Source organism: Lethenteron reissneri, chromosome 2 (assembly GCF_015708825.2).
Source record: "Lethenteron reissneri isolate LAM-NWPU_2019-01 chromosome 2, ASM1570882v1, whole genome shotgun sequence".
Lineage (NCBI taxonomy): Eukaryota > Metazoa > Chordata > Hyperoartia > Petromyzontiformes > Petromyzontidae > Lethenteron > Lethenteron reissneri.
In genome coordinates this window covers 13,985,628-14,005,133 of record NC_083780.1, presented here as the reverse complement: position 1 = coordinate 14,005,133, position 19,506 = coordinate 13,985,628, and the positions used below count along the sequence as shown (strand labels likewise).

Here is a 19,506-nt window from a genome sequence, read left to right as displayed (position 1 = left end):
TCGCTACGTGATTAGTGCAGGATTTGCGAGGTGGGTGCTGCATTGGGCAGTGCGCCCAGCGCTCGCTGCGCTTTGCCGTGTTCGTAAAACATTTGCGGTCACGCGGGTGTAGCTGCAGCTTAATCGTAAGGTGCGGCGGTTCGTTTAATAATTTATAGTAAAGGAATCTCTTGCCGCGTTTTTTTTGGATACCGTAAGACCTATCCATGTTCGATAAAGTGACCGCGTTTTTTTAAACGGGTTACGACTTGTATTCAGGCCGCTTGCCTAACTACGTTCCTGTACGGTGTAAGTTGCAAAATCGATCTTGTAGACTGCCTAGCCCAAAACGTTGCTTTTAGTGTTGACAAACCTGCAGGAATGCGTGCACTAGTTCAAGTACTGTAATGCTTTATGTTTTAGCGACTTAAACTTTCGCGCTCTTCATCTTGGATCGGTTTAATTTTAATCGTAACTTGCTAATACTCTTCAGACTAGACGTCGGTGTAAAAGAAAGAGCTTCGTTGCTCATCGGATTTCTTCTCGTCAGGAGCACAAATCTGATCGTCTTCCCCCCCATTGTGTGTGTGCACAGAATGGCGAATCTCAAAATGGCGTCCTCCATGGGCCGCACGTGGCGGTGACGCGACCCACGTGGCATGGTCACATGACGTCACTTCCGGCCCTAACGGAGGGCAATGTTGGTAAGGGGCACGTGGTTTTCATTGTGGAGAGCCTTGTGTAATATAACACTGTTTATAATTTTATATATAGTAACAGGTCTCGCTCTCAGCGGAGTTGACTCTGCCTCGCCCGTGATCGATAAAAGTATTTATCGGCCCCTACGGTTTGCCTGTATTCTTGAACAGGGAAATTTAGTTTTCAGATTTTTTTTGGGTTATGGCAGATAAAATCGGGCACATTTTTTGTCTTTCTCCCTTGTGATGGGACTTTGTAAGATGAACGTTGAGATTAATGAGGGCACGGGGTGACCAATATGGTCTGAATTGGTCCGTAATGTGTTAGGCGCTAAGGGGTTGACTGGTATGGATAATCGTCGGTGCAGTGTTGCCAACCAGCCGCTGGTGCAAATTGACATTCCTTTGGCCGGAGCAAGTTTGTTAACAGTACCATTGGAATATAATGTCAAGCAAAACCTTCTAAATCTGCTGCGAAATGACGGGCCCACAACGTGTTGGCTGTTGCGGTTATTTGACCATACTTCACCATGCTGGTCTGGGTGGGTTTGAAGTTGGTATCCCAAGGTTTTGGATGTCACTTGTCAACTGATGGTGATAGCCGTGAAATGAAAACTCTTTAGATTTCCAGATTGACTAATGCCAGATTAGCGTCGATTAATCTCTGGGTCCTTCGGTTTAGAATCGGCATCACGCGTTTAGAGGATTTGGCTGCTGTACATTTTGCACGTGAGATGATTTGATGGGCAGGTCGCTTCTGAGAACTATATAGTCCAGTGGGTCTTACCTGGTAACGTTAAAATAATTTTAGTTTTAGGCACGTGGCTAATTGTATTTTTGGCAGATGCTTTCCGATGGCATTGGGGCCGTGTGGTTGCAGCGAGTGAAATGATGGTTACCATCTTTCGGGTCTGACGCCTGATGACCCCTTATCCACGCTGATCACTCGCCGTACAACCCCCAGGCTGTCCATTACCAGTGAGATGACATATTTTGTCCTTGTAGAATTCTCACCTAAGGGTCCAGAACATTGTAGTTGTGAACGCACCCACCACGTGCTAGTTCAGGGTCTTGTGTCTATAATGCTCTTCGCACATTAGGATCCAAATTTGGTGGAGTCTGAATATTTTTTGCACCTCCGATTATCACGGATGGCTACATACGATGCGACAGGTTCAATATATATACAGAGACTCTGTAAAGGGGGCATGTGGCTAATCTTGTGCTCTTTGTGTTGCGGAAGGTCCGAGGTTGGTGAGCGGAGTGGATCGCGAGTGGAGGTGAGTTGTGACGGCGTGTCATTGTTTTTGCACCACAAATGGCGTCCGGAGGGCTTTGTCACAGACACTGGCACAGCTGAGGTCCTGCGGTTTGGATCATGGGTTTCGGCCGTCCCCAAACTGTTTTTTGAGCTTGATTTTCCTGTGAAGCTAGTAAGTCCCCATAGATTAACAGTGAAATCCATTGGCTCTTATAGAAACCCAAAAACTCAGACTTGGTCTCATAAACCCAATCATCAGTTTCTACGAGAAAAGATGGTACAGCTAATTTTATTTCTTTGTATGTTGGCTTAATTCCATTTTTTAAGATTAAAAATATGGGTTTGACAAAGTCTTGCATGTGGCAGAGTGGTTAGGAAAATGCTGCCGTTCTCTTTAAGCATAGGGTCGCGTTGCGAGTTCTGAATTGATCCTTGATGTGATGCCAGTGGCACGATTAGGATTGTCGCGTAGAAACTAATAATTAAAAGCAACTCTCCCCCCCTCTCCATGCGTTTGGGTGGTAATGCAAACTGGAACTGCTGGTCTGTTTACCATGACCAGATCAAATTGGTTAAATTCCAGCTGAGACGGGCTGCCTCGTGGCTCCGTGCAGGATAAAGTTACAGCGCCGCCCTTCCCCGTGGCCCCGCCGTCGTTCCCCCTGCAGACAGGAAGTGATGTCATACTATCCCTCCCTGCCGACCAATCCCGTGGCTCCGGAGGGACGCTTGGGCACCGACAATTCAACCCCGATTATTTCAGAATCTTAATATTTTATTTGTACTGGAGGACTTTGAGCTATGAAGCGCTTGTTTTCACGGATGTCCAGTAGGGGCACGGTCAGAAGGTTACAACAAAACAAGAACCCATGGGTGTGCAAATTGGAGGAAAGGTTGGCAAGTCACTAAAAATAAACAATTTAACCTGACCAATGATCTCAATCCATGACGTTCACTTTCCGTGGTGACTTGGGTTGAGTTTACTCTCGTGGAGTGAACAATGGGGGTTATGTGAATTCGTGTTAAGGTGAACAGAGGGTCCCTTTGGCAAAAATGAACAGCTTAAGATATCTTTGGTTGCCAAGTTGAGAAGCGTACGAGAGATGGAAAGTCTCAAATTAAGGATCACTGAAGAGTGAATTTAAAATGTGTCTGACAAACGGAACTCTATGAAAGTGAATGGCCAGCAATTTGAGTCCGATATCAAAGTAGCCGAAATGGCAGGTTGCGTGCGTGTTGTGCGAATTGCGAGGCGGTGGGCAAGCGGGGTGGTGCTGGGCCGTTCGTTGACCTGTGTGTGCTTTCCGTCACGTCTGCAGGTCGCTGCATCCTCTCTGCATCTCACCGATGCACGTCGCCCATGGCCGAGGAAAACCCGGCGGCGATTGCGTAGGAGGAGGGGTGGGAGATCCTTGAGCCCGGCAAGGTGAGAGGGCTGGCAATTCTGCAACTAGGGAGAGCAAAACTGCTAAGATGTCTAGATTTGAAGCTTTTGTGACTGCAAGGATTCATACTCTTAGGTTTTTTGGGTAAAGTCGCGTAGGTAAAAAATAATAATTTAAAAAAAGAATAATAAAAAATGAAAATAAATTGAATTATTTCCATTTATTATATTCTTTATGTGTTTTTTACCTTTGTGACTTTACCGAAAAAAACGCAAGTACTGCTAGAATGGACGTATTATTAGTGTATGTTGAGAGGCTGCTGCGAGGCGCCGTGCAGGATAAAGTTACGGCGCTGCCCTCCCCGTGGCCCTGTCGTCGTTCCCCCTGCAGACAGAAAGTGATGTCATACTATCCCTCCCTGCCGACCAATCCCGTGGCTCCGGAGGGACGCTTGGGCACCGACAATTCAACCCCGATTATTTCAGAATCTTAATATTTTATTTGGACTGGAGGACTGTGCTATATATATTTTATTGCTCTATTTGGTCATTTAGAAGTCTTGATGGATCATCGCATACATAGCAAGTGTGTGTAATGTCGTGTGATTTCAATATGCAACTTGAAAAAGTTGGGTGTTCAGAATCTGAATTTATTTATCCTGGAAAAATCTGACGAGCTTTGAGCTTTCTCAGAAATGTTTCTTATTTCACATGTGGATGTTGCAGCACAACGGATTTGGCTGTACTAACCTACAACGTTAGCCCCCACAGCAGCCTATAGTACCTGCTAGGCATTGCCAGCCATCCGTGCATTATCCAAGCTTAGCTCGTGAGATCGGGAACATTAGAGGTGATTGGGTCATTGGTGTTTGGGTTGTACCATTTGTGTAAGCTGTGCGGGGGTTTTGTGTGCGCGCAGGTTGGATCGTACCATTCTTGAGTGGGAACAGACCACGTCACCCGACTCGTCACCCGTTCAACCAGGTGAGACGTCTTGGATTACACGCGTGTACGAGTTTTAAATCCACAATCTCTTGTGGATATGGAGGTGTGTGGGGGACTGTGTTGATGGAGCAAGATGTGTAAATTTAGAACTGGGGGGAGACTGATGGGCGTGGTGCTGACCACCCACCCCTCTATTGTGCTGGCCTTCATAAGACCTTGCTTGTGTGCCCATAGCAGTCTGTGGGACTACACGGGGGGGGGGGGGGGTGTGGGCAGGCAGGAATCTTTGGCGTGGCTGCTGAGTGCACCTAGCCTGGCACAAAGTACTGCTGCGCCGTCGCTTAGTGGCAGGTGCCGCTGTGCGTGTTTGCACGCGGCGTTTGGTGGCACCGCCAGGCTGTGGTTTGGTTAGGGGCACCACGATGGCCGCCACGTCAACTCCCTCTATGCAGGAGGTGTGTGGGATCCATCCCAATCTTGTCGCCTGCTCTATAATTGGAGTTTGCGCATCTCCCCGTTGAGAGACGCGCAAACCTCCAGGTCCTCTGGTTTTTCCGTCCATGTTTAGAATCTACATGCGTTTTAAATATTTGGTTGATATGAATTTCCACTTAATGAGTCCCTTTGTTGAGCTACTATCATTAGTGATAGGCAGGTCCCATCTGAAAACTATACAACTCCGGGGGCCTCGCCTGGTGAAGTAAAAGATGGTTTAGTTTTACTGTTGATCCCCTTCCGCTCTGGGCAGAGGCTGCGACATCTGGCGCAGCCTCAATCGTGGGAGGGGAGAGCAAACTCCCGAATCTCATCCCGGCCGGCTCCTCACCGTGAACTGGCGCCGGTTCATGCTCCGGGAACAGAATTTTACTAAACGGACGTCTTGTCACGAGAGACGGTTAAACACGTTGACGAAACGGGAGTTCAGTTTCAATGCGTTGATGCCGGTGTTGCTGAATGTTTTTTTTCCAGCTCTGACCTGGAGGTGGATGGACTGATGCAACGAGGTGGACAGATGGAAGCTGCTGGTTACCGCTGACGACTGCGTCCCCCGGTACGCTGCGCTGCCGTCGTGTGAGCCGCAGAGAGACGTGGGAAGGGTGTCCTCGGGAGGTGGAAGCTTTGTGATATCCGCTTCCGTGGGGGGAGGGTTGACTTATGTACGAGCTCCGTTTTGTCTTAAGTGATGCCAAAAGAGCAATCGGAAAACTTGGAGAAAAGTGGAAAATGTTAATTTTCCTCCCAGGACAAGGACAAGGGGGGATGCCCCATCCGGGTTGGGGCAGCTTGGAGAAATCTGTGGTGCCGGTGATTTTGATAAGGTTAGGCCATGTAGGGGACTCCCACGGGCAGTTTGGTGTCCCTCTAGGAAGCTGTAATGGATTTGGATGGAGACGGTGGTGGTTGGTGATGGAGCGGTTAACGCGTTGCGCTACGAGCCCATGTGACCCGGGTTTGATTCTCGCTCGCTGGAAACGGCAGTGCCGATTCTCTAAACCTGTTCTGGGCCCTCCCCTCATCTGTTCTGCCTCAACTGAGTACCTGGTGCTGTGTGTAAACATCACTGGGGAGACGATGGTGGTTGGATGGTTTTGGCCACCCCTCACCCCCTGGTGTGCCGTGTCGGCCTTCATAGTTGCTACTCGCGAACACTTGTAAGGCATAGTCTCAAGCCGCACCTCACCATAATAATAAAAAGGGGCCTGTCCTGGCCCATCCCCCCCCCCCTCAACCAGTATATATACGGGGTAGTATCTCTTGGAATCTCTCATTTACTTGATACAGCGAGCGTGCTGTGACGGTTCCACATGAAGATGGAAACTTGTGTTGCCTCCGAAACGTCGTGATTTTTATTTTAGTTTTATTTTACTTTTATTAATTTTTTTACCTATGCGACTTTACCGAAAAAACTTGAGAATACTTGTAAGGCAGCCAGCCCCCAACCCCCACGGGCAGTCAAATTCCTGGCAGGGCTCCCCATCCCTGTCGGGGCCAAGCCTTGTGGCAGAGCAGCGGCGCTGGACTCCACAGCGGGCAGCGGTGACCCACGCTCGTCCCGTCACTACAAAGCCAGCTACAATGCAGTACAGAAACTAGGATGTGTGCCTGGTTTTATGTAAATACGTCACCCGGATTGTTCCGTCGGCATCACAAGCAGACGAATCTGAGTGGTGGGTAGCCCTTGGTGTTGGGAATGAAGGGTTGGCAGGAGCGGACCTTAGCAGAGCTGCGTCCGAGGTCTTTTCTCGCTACTTCTGGTCCGCCAAGTGGTGGTGGCACTTTTCCCCATGCATCGTGTCCCTCGCGTGGCAATCAAATAGAAAACAATGTTGGTGTCGTTTGTACGTTGTACGTGGTTCATTGCTGACTGGATGGTTTCCCCTGTGTGCTTTAGGTGGTACTGAAGCTCAAGTTGGATTCCCAGCTGGACTTGAAAGAGCTGTGATCTTGCTGGCGCTACCCCTGGAGCTCGTAATTGTTGACACTTCCTGCCCCTGGAGGGAGGGGGATGTGTTGCTGCTGCATCTCCTATCCCGTGTTTCCCCTGCCACATCAAATTTAGCACCGCTGGCTCTGTGTACCATGCAAAATAAATTCTAGACACTCCCCCGACCTACATCTACATTATACAGGGTGTTTAAAAAACAGACCCGATTTGAAATCGCGAAATCTCTGCAACCACGAACCGCCCATAAATGAAACTCTTACCACTTGAAGTGGTGGGGCATAGAGTTTCTCCCAGTGCACAATCGGCCCCTACCATCAGTAATTCGCAAGATGGCGACCCCACAACACAAGGCGTTTTGCGTTCTGCAGTTCAGCAAGACTGAATCGGTAATTACGGTGCAGCGTGCGTTTCGACGGCGTTTTGCCACCGATCCGCCAATGTCAAAGAGCATTCGCCGTTGGTACCGACAATTTGAGGAAACGGGCTGTTTGTGTAAGGGGAAGAGTACGGGGCGACCACGCACCTCGGAGGAGAACGTGAGGAGAATTCAAGAAAGTTTCCTGCGTAGCCCGCGCAAGTCCACGCGATGCGTCAGCCGAGAACTTGCGATCCCTCACACGACGGTCTGGCGTACGGCAAGGCGACCTTCACTCGCGAAGCCATACCGCTTGCAACTGGTCCAGGCTCTTGGTGCGTGCGACAAAGGAAAGCGTGTGGAGTTTTGTGATGCCATGTTACAGAACATGGCGGACGACGGCTTCTTACCACGTTTGATTTTTAGCGACGAAGCAACGTTTCATCTCGGTGGTCAAGTCAACCGCCACAATGTGCACATTCGGGGATTGGAGAATCCACACGAAGCTGTTGAGCAGGAGTGCAATTCCCCCAAAGTGAACGTGTTTTGTGCCGTTTCTCAAAGAAAGGTTTACGGCCCTTTCTTTTTCGAGGGAAACGCAATAACGGGGCAAGTGTATCTCGAAATGCTGCAGAAATGGCTCTTTCCACAACTTAATGAAGATTCTAAGGACTTCATTTTTCAGCAAGACGACGCACCGCCGCATTGGCACCTGCAGGTTCGACGTTTTCTCAACGACGCGCTGCCTCGACGGTGGATCGGTCGCACGGGACCCCAAGACTTGGCGCTACACTCCTGGCCCCCAAGATCCCCAGACATCACACCCTGCGACTTTTTCTTGTGGGGGTACGTCAAAGACCGCGTTTTTGTGCCACCGTTAGCGACTAATCTGGATGACCTCAAGAACAGAATCACGGCAGCGGTGACGTCAGTGGAAGAAGGCACTTTGAGAGGCGTTTGGGACGAGTTTGGCTATTGCCTCGATGTTGTCCGTACAGCAGGTGGAGGGCACTTAGAGTATTTGTAAAATGGTTGGTGAAACTTGACAACTCGTTAAACCGTTTGTAACTTTTTGTGTAATTGTAACGTGTCGCCGTCGTGAAATGCACTGCTTTGAAATTGGGTCCATCTTTTTGAAACTCCTTGTACAGTAATTTATAATCTTTTATTTAAACCAGGAATGACATAAATACATGTTTGACTGGATCTATGAATAAATCGGAGGATCTAAGAATAAATCTGAGTTTGGACAGTACTTTCTGAGCAAAATCATGAATGATGCAATCTGAACCTGATATTGTAATACATGATGTGTAAATATCGTCACTGGGGAGACAAAGGCGGGCGTGCGTGTACCTGGCTAGCGACCCCCTCGTGTGTGCCGGCCTTCACTGGTCTTTGCGAACAGAACTTGCTTCCAACAGTCTGTTAAGGTGACATGGGGTATCTTTGTAAAGCCATGGAAGGAAGCCGGACATAAATACATGGAGGGCGAGGAGCGAGCATTGCCATGCGCAGATTCTGCAAATCTGTTCTGAACGGGTAACGTTCTAATGAGGGGGTGGGTGGGGGTCTCGTGATGAGGTTGTGAGCGAAGTTGCCATTGCAGCTGTACCAGCTCCGTGCGCGTGTCTGGGTGTTGTGAATAACATCCGACGTTGAAACGGCGACGTTCTGTGCGAGGATGCTACTCGACATGTGCATATGAAATTTGCAGATTTTAATTGTTACAAATTATACCAACCTGGGTAATCTTCTTGGTTCTTTCGGTAAAGTCACATAGAAGGGAAATAAATAAAAACAATTATTTTTCAGATGTGCTGCAGCTGTCTGAAAGGCACATGATATCACTAACTAACTTTAAAATGTTTTGGTTCAATTTGTTTCTTCCCCCCTTTTCGGGGCCGTTCATAAATGACGTCACGCGATTTTGGGCGATTTTTTACCCCCCCTCGTCACACGACGTCACAAAAAGTCAGACCCCCCCCCTCAAATATGACGTCACAAAGCTCTGCCCCCTCCCCCCCCAAAAACCATATTTCCATTTTGAAAATAAAACATGCTTCAAATCGCTTAACTTTTGTCATTGTAGTGCGTATTTAATGTGGCGCTGCACTCTGATGTTGTAGGGAGTGTTATAACAATTAGTGTTATAACAATTCTATATTTAAAGTTGCACATTTTGATGTGACGTCCATTTCACCCCCCCCCCCTCGTCACACATCGTCACCAGGTAAGGCTCCCCCCACTTGAGCTCCGTAAGCTCCTTTTCAGAAGCGACCCGGCCACCACGAATGGTAACGAAGTGGCTGATTATACAATCGTCATCACGCGGACATTGGTAGCAGCAATCAAATAGTGGACAACGCTGTAGGCCATGGGGCCATTGATTGGGAGAGCGGAGTGGGGGGAGGTGGGGGGAGAGGGTGGAGAGGAATGAGAGGTAATGGTGGGGAGGGTTGGGAGGAGAGGGATGGAGGGGGAGAGAGAGAGAGAGGTCCTGGTGGTGGAGGTGGTGGAGGTGGTGGAGGAGGCATCAACGCAATCCTCTTAGCCCGGGCGGATGAGTCCCCATTTCCACACCCCCATCCTGGTGCCCCCCCCCCCTCCTCCTAGCCCCCAGCCACACAAACACACGCAGCCCACCCCCACCGCTAGCACCAAGGTGCACACAGCAGGGAAGCCACAAGGGGCCATCGATTTAGCAGGTCGGCAAAAACCTGTCACAAGTTGACCCCTCTCTATCACAAGTTGACCCCTCTCTATCACAAGTTGACCCCTCTCTATCACAAGTTGACCTCTCTCCCTGTACGCACGCGGACTTCTTACACCCCCCCCCCCACCTGGGCACGATCGCCTGACCCCCCCCCCCCCTCCCCCCGAATCCTATAGAACGGCCGATATGTTATCGACGCAGAAACGATCAAGGATTAGTAATATTAACGTGTTAATACCATAATAATATTAACGTGTTTAAGCAAACAGTCCACCGCTGGACTATCTAACTCAACTGAAGGCCGATGTAGACACATTATTATCGAGGCTCCACCCCGCCCCCCACCCCCCCCGTTTCCTATGCGTCCATTGTCAGTAGACCCCCCCCCCCCATACGCATTTGGGTTACCCCCCCTCCCCCCTCCATGCGTACTCAATGGATGCCCCCCAACCGCTTCTCAGAGTTTTCAAAGTGTACCCCAAAGAGTTTTACAGTCCGGGTCACCGGCAACTCTCCAAGGTGCACCCAAGGAGCTGGGGGTGGGGGGGGCTAAGGCGGCTCGCAAGAGACACTTCGACAAACTGCGCTTCCCCAAGGAAGCTTTTGCAAAGCGCACAATAAAACACGCGTGCGGTCTTGTACCCCGGCAGGCAAGGCGTTCCATGAGGTAGGGGATGCGTTGTTGGCACGTACAGGTGTGTGGGTGTCTGTTGGGAGCGGTGGTGTAGCGGTTAGCGCGCTGAGCTATGAACCTGGCGACCCGGGTTCGATTCCCGCTCACGGCTAACACCAGTGACGATTATCTGAACCGGTCCTGGGCCTCCCCTAGGTCGACTCAGCCTTAAATGAGTACCTGGTGCAGTGTGAAAACATCGCCACTGGGGAGACAAAGGCGGTCGGGCGTGGTGCTGGCCACCCACCCCCTCGTGTACCGTTGCGGCCTTCATAGGTGCTCGCTAACAGCACTTGCCCCTACAGTCTGTTAAGGCTATACGGGGGATCTTTGTATTTGTACCTGCGTAGTGGTGGAGCGGTGGTTAGCGCACTGCGAAACGAACCCAGCGGCCTGCGTTCAATCCGTTCTCGTTCACGGCCAATAACAGTGGCGAACAAATCGATATGTGAAGATGATCTGGGTTTACCCAGCTCGAGACAAAGACGGCCGGGCATGCTGCTGCCCCCCCCCACCCCACCCATCTTCTCGTGTGTCGTACCAGCCTTGACAGGTACTACTCGCTAACAGCACTTGCCCCAACGGACTCTGAAGGCTATCCGGGGCATCTTTGGGTTTGTGTCCTCCGATCAGACCCGCTTTGCGCGCGGATTAGCGGGCCAATTCTGCTGATTGGGCCTCCTAATCCAGCCCTTGGGTCTCGTGGAGAGAGCACGCACGGGTCCCTGGACGAGCACTCACCCACCACGCACTGTTCGTCTAAAACTCAAGCATCGTTCACCAACAACAATAACAACAACAACCAACCACCTTACTCATCTATTGTCAACCATCCTGGGTCATTCATCCACCTCTGGGCTCAGCATCTTCCACTGGTCCAGCTCGCCGCCATCATCAGCATCACCACCAGCATCAATCAATCATCCCGTCCACCCCGTACAGCCATTCCTTGATCCACAGCTGCATCGGTCCATCACTCCTTCCACCCATTCACACCTCCATACGACATCGTCAGCAACATCGTCGTCGTCCTCATCGCCTGGCTAAACTGGACTGCTCGCGGTGCTGCGGGCAGTATGGTGGTGGTGATGGTGGTGATGGTGGTGATGGTGATGATGGTGGTGATGGTGGTGGGGGACGCGTTCAACAGAAACTCCGAGCTGCACCGCTGGATTTGAGAATTTGGCGAAGCACGGTGAGTGGCGTGGTGGGGTGGTGTCGACTGGTCTGGTATGAGTGGTGTTGTGTGAGGGGTGTGGTGTGAGTGGTGTGGTGTGAGTGGTGTGGTGTGAGGGGTGTGAGTGGTGTGGTGTGAGTGGTGTGGTGTGAGGAGTGTGGTGTGAGTGGTGTGGTGTGAGTGGTGTGAGTGGTGTGGCGTGGTGTAGAATTGTGAGATGTGAGTGTTGTCAGTGTAGGCTGGTGTGGTGTGAGTGGTGTGACGTGAGTGGTGTGCTGCTAGTGTAGGCTGGTGTGGTGTGAGTGGTGTGGTGTGAGTGGGGTGGTGTCAGTGTAGGCTGGTGTGGTGTGAGTGGTGTGAGTGGGGTGGTATCAGTGTAGGCTGGTGTGGTTTGGTGTGGACTGGTGTCTCATGGCAGTGTGTGCAGTGTCTCCGCGCATAACCAGCTGGCCGTGTGTGGTGACGCTGGTGGTGTGATCAGCGCAGTGGCGAGCGGGTCTGGCGAGTCGGCCGCGGTGTGTCTGTGTGCGGTCGTGTGCTCGGCGAGGTGGACTTGTGAAGGAGAGCCCGTGACGGGGCCATGGTCAGTGACCCAGCCTCACCCACACGCTCACCCAGCATCTGACCTTGCGGCCTTCACGAATCGTGCTCCAACGATGAAATGACAGAATCAATAAATACGCGGGCAACACGTCTCCTTTACCTATCTGTCTCTGACCTCCACTGGCTTCTCGATCTCCATCAGAATGGCCTTCAAAATCGCCTGCCTCTGTGTCACTGCCTGCAGGACCGGTCGCCCTTCATACCTCTCGGGCCTCGTGATGTCCTGTCCCAAAATCATCGCCAGAACTCGACCCAGGAGTTACTCTCGACACCGAGAGTCAGGGACATGATCGCCATGCGTCGTTTCTCCGTCCACATTCGCAGCGCTTGACTCTTTACCTAACTTTAAGCGCCTTCTCAAACAACATCATTTTTCTATTCTTGGTTCTTTCGGTAAAGTCACGTAAATAGAAAATCCAAGAAAAATAACAGTTAATAAAATAAAATTATAATAATACATTGAAAAGAATAAAATCAACCCACGACGTTTCGATCGCAACACAAACGGTCTTATTTTATTATTTGTTATTTTAATTTTATTTTCTATCTACGTGACTTTACCGAAAGAACCAATAATATGAATTCCTGCAGTCACGAAAGTTTTGAGTCAAAATTTAACATATTTTTTTATTTGACTTCTACTGAGCGGATCTCTGAGCTGGACTGCTTTCGAGAAAGTGAAAATTGTACGCGTTACAAATCGTCATGCTTATTACTAATCTCGAAATACAAAACCATCTGAGTGTTTGTTACACAACCCATCGGCCACGCGGCCTTCTGCGATTGCATAATTCCATCAGGATTAGTTCCAGACAAGAATTACTCGGGGACGGAGTCGAGGCCCCAGTGTCTCATCGGCAGCAGAGTCCGCCTTGCCTGACTGAATCGATGCTGGCGAACTGCCGATCTTACAATCAAACCCCCCCCCAATTCCTTCCGATACGATGGTCCTATAGAGCAATAGGGTGACTCTCTACCTGTGCGTCTGTGTCACAGCTGCACGTGTAATGATGGACCTGCGTGCCACGTGTTTGAAACTCACACTCTTATGTTTTTTCGGTAAAGTCACGTAGGTAAAAAATACTAAAAATAAATAATAATAAATGAAAATAAATCAATTAAATCACGACGTTTCGGAGGCAACACAAGTCTCCGTCTTCAGGTGGGACCGTCACAGCCAAATTTACTGTGACGGTCCCACCTGAAGACGGAGACTTGTGTCCCAAGTTTCTTCGCCTACTACGCTCAACACTGTACACCACACTCCACACTTCTCTCCACACACTTTGGTCTTAACCAGACTCTCCGCTCATCCGTTGCATCAGCTGCCTTCTGCTGCTGCCGAACGCCGGTTTCCCCGTGGCAATCCTGGCTCTAATCTCATTTAAGCACCGGCCATCTTCTGCCAGAATGCTTCCCAGATGAACCCACATTATCCCACTGATTACCCACTGTTGATCATCCACCGAGACGTTGACCAGCTTTCACCTTCACCTGTGATTTCCATTGTTATTATTTTATGTAAATCCATTCTTTATTCCCAAGTCTCTCACAGAACTTGGTTCAGGATTTCTAAGAATCGACTAGGTTGGTTCACCGCTTGTGCCCTTTCCCGCCAGGTCACGCCACCGTGACGACACTTGGCTGGGGGCTGAGCCTCGCGCGTCACGTGACGGTGGTGGTGAACTGCAGCCCAATCAGAAGCTGCCGCGCGATGTCCCCACGTGACCCCAGCGTCGAGGCGTCATCGACGCCGACTTGCAGAGCGGAGACGGTGGCTGCTTTCAATAATGTGCGACGGGAACTTACAAACAATGGTGGCGTCAAGGACAACAACAAAAACAACAGCAACAGCCTTAACGACATCCATTACAACAACGACAACAACAATATTGGCATTAACATCGTCGAACAGAACGGCAGAAGCAACAGTAATATCCGCGATGACGTCATAAAGAAAAGCGATGACGTCATAAAGAAAAGCGATGGCGTCATAAGGAATATCAATGGGGCCGCGACGACGAGGGGAGGGGCCGGGCACGGCGTGACCGCCCCACATCACGTGGATCGCCTGGCCAATCACCCGCGGTGGCGGGGCACGGCGGTGGCGCGCCACTTGTGGTTGCTGCATGCGGCGCTGGTCACGTGGGAGCTCACGTCGCCGTGGCAACGGCCGGGACATGACGCCGCGTGGTTATCGAGGACCGACGCTCACGCGCAGGATGAGTCGTCGAAAACCGGATGGATGGACGAGGAGAGGAGACGAAAGATGGGGAAAGTGATGACGACGACGATACTGATGATGGTGACAATGATGATGATGATGAGGGACGTGCCATCGTCGATGATGACGATGACGCCAATGATTATGCCGACGCCAAAGGCAGCGATGGTCATTGTGGTGGTGATGATGATGACGACGTTGATGACAATTGCGATGAGGTGGCAGAGGAGGAGGAAGAGCAGGGAGATGATGCAAGAGTGTCCAGTGGACGACAGGCCACAAGAGCCATCGTTGATGATACGGCCACCACGGCACCTGCGGCAGTTGCAGCCTTGGAGACTCCTGCATCAGTCACCACCCAGACAGCTGCAACAGTCACCACCCAGACAGCTGCAACAGTCACCACCCAGACAGCTGCATCAGTTACCACCCAGACAGCTGCATCAGTCCCCACCCCGGCAGCTGCAACAGTCTCCACGTCCCGCGCTGCTCCTACCCCTGCTGCTGCCGCCGCTGCTGCTGCTGCTGTGGCTGCCGCGTCCCGGGCTGGGCGCCACCTTCACGGTGGGCGTGGCGGGGCCCTGGCAGTGCGGCGACACGGCGCTCTTCGGCCGCGCCCACGCCGAGCTGGCGGGGCGCCTGGCCGCCGAGCGCGCCAACTCGGAGCTCTCGGTGCCGGGGCCCGGCCGCGAGCCGCTCGGCTACTGGTTGGAGGCCACGGCGCTCCGGGAGGAGTGCGAGGTCCCCCGCGCGCTGCAGGTAGGGCCCTCCAAACGGAGCCCACACGACGAGTCTGGACCGAACGGTAACCTACGACCGGTACCCACCGACAGGTGCCCACCGACAGGTGCCCACACAACGGGTGGCAAACCGACCGATGCCCACACGACAAGACTCATCGACCGATCCCGATCGTCCGTTCCCCCTTGACCCTTTCCTCACGTGCATCGTGCGTTGGACCTCTCTTCCACCGTTGTGCGTGACTCTTCAGTGACTCTGTGACTCTTCAGTGACTCTTCTGTGACTCTGTGACTCTGTGACTCTTCAGTGACTCTTCAGTGACTCTGTGACTCTGTGACTCTTCAGTGACTCTGTGACTCTTCAGTGACTCTTCAGTGACTCTTCAGTGACTCTGTGACTCTGTGACTCTTCAGTGAATGACCCCTCTGTGTTCGCGAGCACCGTGGGACAGCTGAGCCCGCACAGAGAGAGCGCGAGCGAGCCGGAGCAGGCGAGGCGGTTGTGCGAGGCTCGGAGTGCGCTGACGGTGCAGCAGGTTTTAGTTCGTCGTTTATCGAATTCTCATTCGCGTAAAAAATTATGAAAATGTTCCTGATGATGATCGCTTGTGTTGTGATCGAAACGTCGTAGTTTTTTTTATTTTCTTTGAACCTATCTACGTGATTCTACCGAAAGACCCAAAGAATATAAAATACACAACGCTGAGGTAAATTCTTTACAGTGTCTTGTCCTCTTCTCCCCAATATATGCACTTACTACTATAGGGTCGGTAGATACTACTATTATAGTTCTTAGATACTATTACTGTAGAGCGGGCGGGGGGATGGTGGGGTGGGGGGTAGTAGCCCAGCCCAGCCTGCAAAGGTGCCACCTCGGCCGGCTGGGCAATCTAGGCGAGGCCGGGGGCTCTGCATTGGACTAGGCCTCACCACTACCCTCTGTGAAGTTAGTACTATTATCCACTGATACTACTATAGAGTCAGTAGATACTACTGTATAGTTAGTAGTTACTACTATAGTCAGTGGATACTACTATATTCAGTAATTAATACTATAGTCAGTAGATACTACTATTAAGTCAATAGATACTACTGTAACGACTCCTGACTCAAGCTGTAGAGGTTTCTTTCGGTAAAGTAATGTAGATAGAAAATACAAAAAAAATAACAGGTAATAAAATTATCTCGTCATGAGATAATGCCGATGTGGAGATCATATGACCGAGCAGACAGGGACGACGTGAAGACAGCGACGACGTGAAGACAGCGACGATGACCCGAGTCCCTCTAGACAGCCCCCAACCTCCCTTCTTGCCCTGCTTTTATCCTCGTGGATTCTCCGGGAGAATTTCCCCAGCCGTCTATTTTGGACATCCTGGGGAATTTCCCAACGAAGATCCTCCAGACTTGCTGGTGCCGTGTCTTTGCATCCAGCCTCGCTGACACACTGTCTTCACATTGAGACTTGCTGACACAGTCTTTACACTACTATAGATTCAGTAGGTACTACTATAGGCATTAGATACTACTGCAAGAATCAGTAGTTACTGCTATAGAGTCGGTAGATACTACTATAGTCGGTAGATACTACCGTAGAGTCGGTAGATACTACTATAGTATGTAGATAATTCTACAGTCAGTAGATTCCACTACAGTCAGTAGATACTGCTGCAGAGTCAGTAGTAATGACTATAGAGTTAATATATGCTACTATAGAGTCAGTAGATACTGCTGCAGAGTCAGTAGATACTACTATAGAGTCAGTAGATACTACTATAGAGTCAGTGGATACTACTATAGAGTCGGTAGATATTACTATAGAGTTAATAAATACTACTGTAGAGTCAATAGATACTACTGTAGAGCCAGTAGATACTACTGTAGAGCCAGATACTACTGCAGAGTCAGATACTACTAGAAAGTCACTAGATACTACTCACTCTGTTGTATGTAGGGTGTGTAGGTGTATATGCCTATGCGGGGGTAAAAATATGTTTTGAGCGGGGGTGGGTCGACAATTTTCGGAAACCTTTTTGATCAACTATTTCCTCCCCCACTTTCTAAAAGTTTTGGACTTCTGCAAGCCTCTTATGATTTTGTTGACGGACAAATGGACAGACAAACGGCGCGCCGGGCTTTCACAACAGCTTACTATTTGTGTATGTATATGTATATGTTTTCAAGAGGGTACTAATTTTTCTAAGCATTTTTTTACGTTTCATTTTAAAGATTCTAATTCTGATACGAGACGCTGCCGGCGTCCGCAGGGAATGTCCACGTGGGAGCGTCGCTGTTCGGCGGTGGTGGGGCCCTTCAATGCGGAGCTGTGCGAGGTGGCCGCCATGCTGACCCAGCGCTGGGACAAGGCGATGGTGGGGCCGGCCTGCCTCAGCCGCAGGCTCACGCGGCCGCAACGTGGAGGGGGGGCCGACAGCAACGACGACGGCGACAAAGAGCAGTGAGTGCGTGGGAGGGAGGGGGTGGGGGTCAACAACGTTGGGGGGGGGGGGCAACGTTGGCCCAGGTAAGGGTCAAAGGTATGGATTAGTAGGGTCAGGGTATGGGTCCGTAGGGTTAGAGTATAGGTCACTAGGATCAAGGTATGGATCACCAGGGTCAGGGTATGGGTCACCAAGGTCAGGGTTTGGGTCAGTAGGGTCAGGATATGGGTCAGCAGGGTCAGGTTAAGGCTCGGTAGGGTCAGGGTATGGATCACCAGGGTCAGGGTATGGGTCACCAAGGTCAGGATATGGGTCAACAGGCTCAGGCTATGGGTCACCAAGGTCAGGCTATGGGTCGGTAGGGTTAGGGTATGGGTCACCAAGGTCAGGGTTTGGGTCAACAGGCTCAGGCTATGGGTCAGTAGGGTCAGGGTATGGGTAGGTAGGGCCTAGATATGGGTCGGTAGGGTTAGGGCATACGTCACTAGGATCAGGGTATGGATCACCAGGGTCAGGCTATGGGTCAACAGGCTCAGGCTATGGGTCGGTAGGGTCAGCGTTCTGTCGCCGGGATCACGAATCCGGATTCCGTGGTGGCGATTAGCAGTGAAGCGTCACCTCGCTAGCGCTGGGCCTGATCCCACCTCCCCCTCCCCCTCTCAGGGACGATCTCTCCACACACTTTGCCAACATGGCGCCGTCTCCGGCCGACGCGCTCTTCGCCGTGCTGCGTCACCTGCGCTGGGCGCGCATCGCCGTGGTCACCGTGGAGGTAGCGGCCACGGCGGCTTTGACCCCCGCGCGGCGCACGTGGACACGTAGACACGTAGACAAGGACGATCCTCCACCACGGACTCAACGCCACTCTCACAGCGGCGGCGGTGGTGGTGGTGTTTGTGGTTGCGGCGGTGTGTGTCATGGTGGTCGTGGTGGTGGTGATTATGATGGTGGTGGTCGTGTCGGTGGTTATTGCTGCTCACTCAGAGGAGGAGTTGAAGGCGCTGCTGCTGCAGCTTGACCTGGAGCGTGACACTAAGAGATGGGGGCTTTGTCATCAGCCCCGACAAAACTAAGCACCTGCCTGGGTATTTTGTGTCATCAAACACTCCACCCCCCTCAACTCCCCAATTGGCGATGGGGCAGTTGTGGAGAGAGTGGAGAGGTTTCCGTACCTGGGCAGTGTGCTGATAACCAGCTCCGGTTTGACAACAGAGGTCTCACTCCGAATCAACCGAGCGACATTATCCTTTCATCGGCTGCGTAATGCTGCGTGGAAGCTACCCGGTCTGTCGCTCAACGGGAAGCTTCGGCTCTTCTCGGCCACGGTCATGTCCTCCCTTCCCTACGCTTGCGAAACGTGGACCTCCCTAATGGACCGTCTTTGCCGGTTAGAAACATTCAGGCTGGCCTGCCTACGATCCATCCTGGTTTAACCAGCAGACTGGATTGTGTGAGGACCTCACAGACCCTCGACAGATGTGGACACAGTCCCATCGGTGAGCTCATCTGGCAGTCAAAACTGCGTTGGCTGGGTCATCTATCCCGCATACCCAGCTACCGCATGCCCAAACAGATTTTGTTCGGCCATACATAGGGTGCTAAATGTGCGCGGCACAGACTAGAGAAGAGATGGAGTGATGTGGTCCAAGAGGATATGGAACTGACTCGATTTGTCAATGTGGTGGTGGCTTTGCGTGTCGTGATGGTGGTGGTGGTGACTCTGCGTGTCGTCATCGTGATCGTGGTGGTGACTGCGCGTGTCGTGATCGTGGTGGTGGTGGTTGCGCGTGTCGTGATTGTGGTGGTGTGTGTCGTGATCGTGGTGGTGGTGGTTGCGGTGCGAGCAGGCGAGCGAGTCGGGCTC

The 19,506-nt window shown here is 51.3% G+C and overlaps 1 protein-coding gene and 1 non-coding gene across 2 annotated transcripts; both read left to right on the top strand.

Annotated features, from left to right (window-relative positions):
* The first annotated feature begins 1,558 nt into the window (after positions 1-1,558).
* LOC133344213 (small nucleolar RNA SNORD2) lies at positions 1,559-1,625 on the top strand. The gene has a single exon (XR_009755331.1). It is a non-coding gene; the product is annotated as a small nucleolar RNA SNORD2 (small nucleolar RNA).
* Positions 1,626-11,353: 9,728 nt separating this feature from the next.
* LOC133341900 (bromodomain-containing protein DDB_G0280777-like) lies at positions 11,354-19,280 on the top strand. Its single transcript, XM_061550720.1, has 5 exons — positions 11,354-11,652; positions 13,857-15,220; positions 17,469-17,659; positions 18,306-18,468; positions 19,260-19,280. The coding sequence occupies exons 2-5, from the start codon at positions 13,952-13,954 to the stop codon at positions 19,278-19,280; spliced, it is 1,644 nt and encodes a 547-aa protein (XP_061406704.1). The 5' UTR covers positions 11,354-11,652; positions 13,857-13,951.
* The last annotated feature ends 226 nt before the right edge of the window (positions 19,281-19,506 follow it).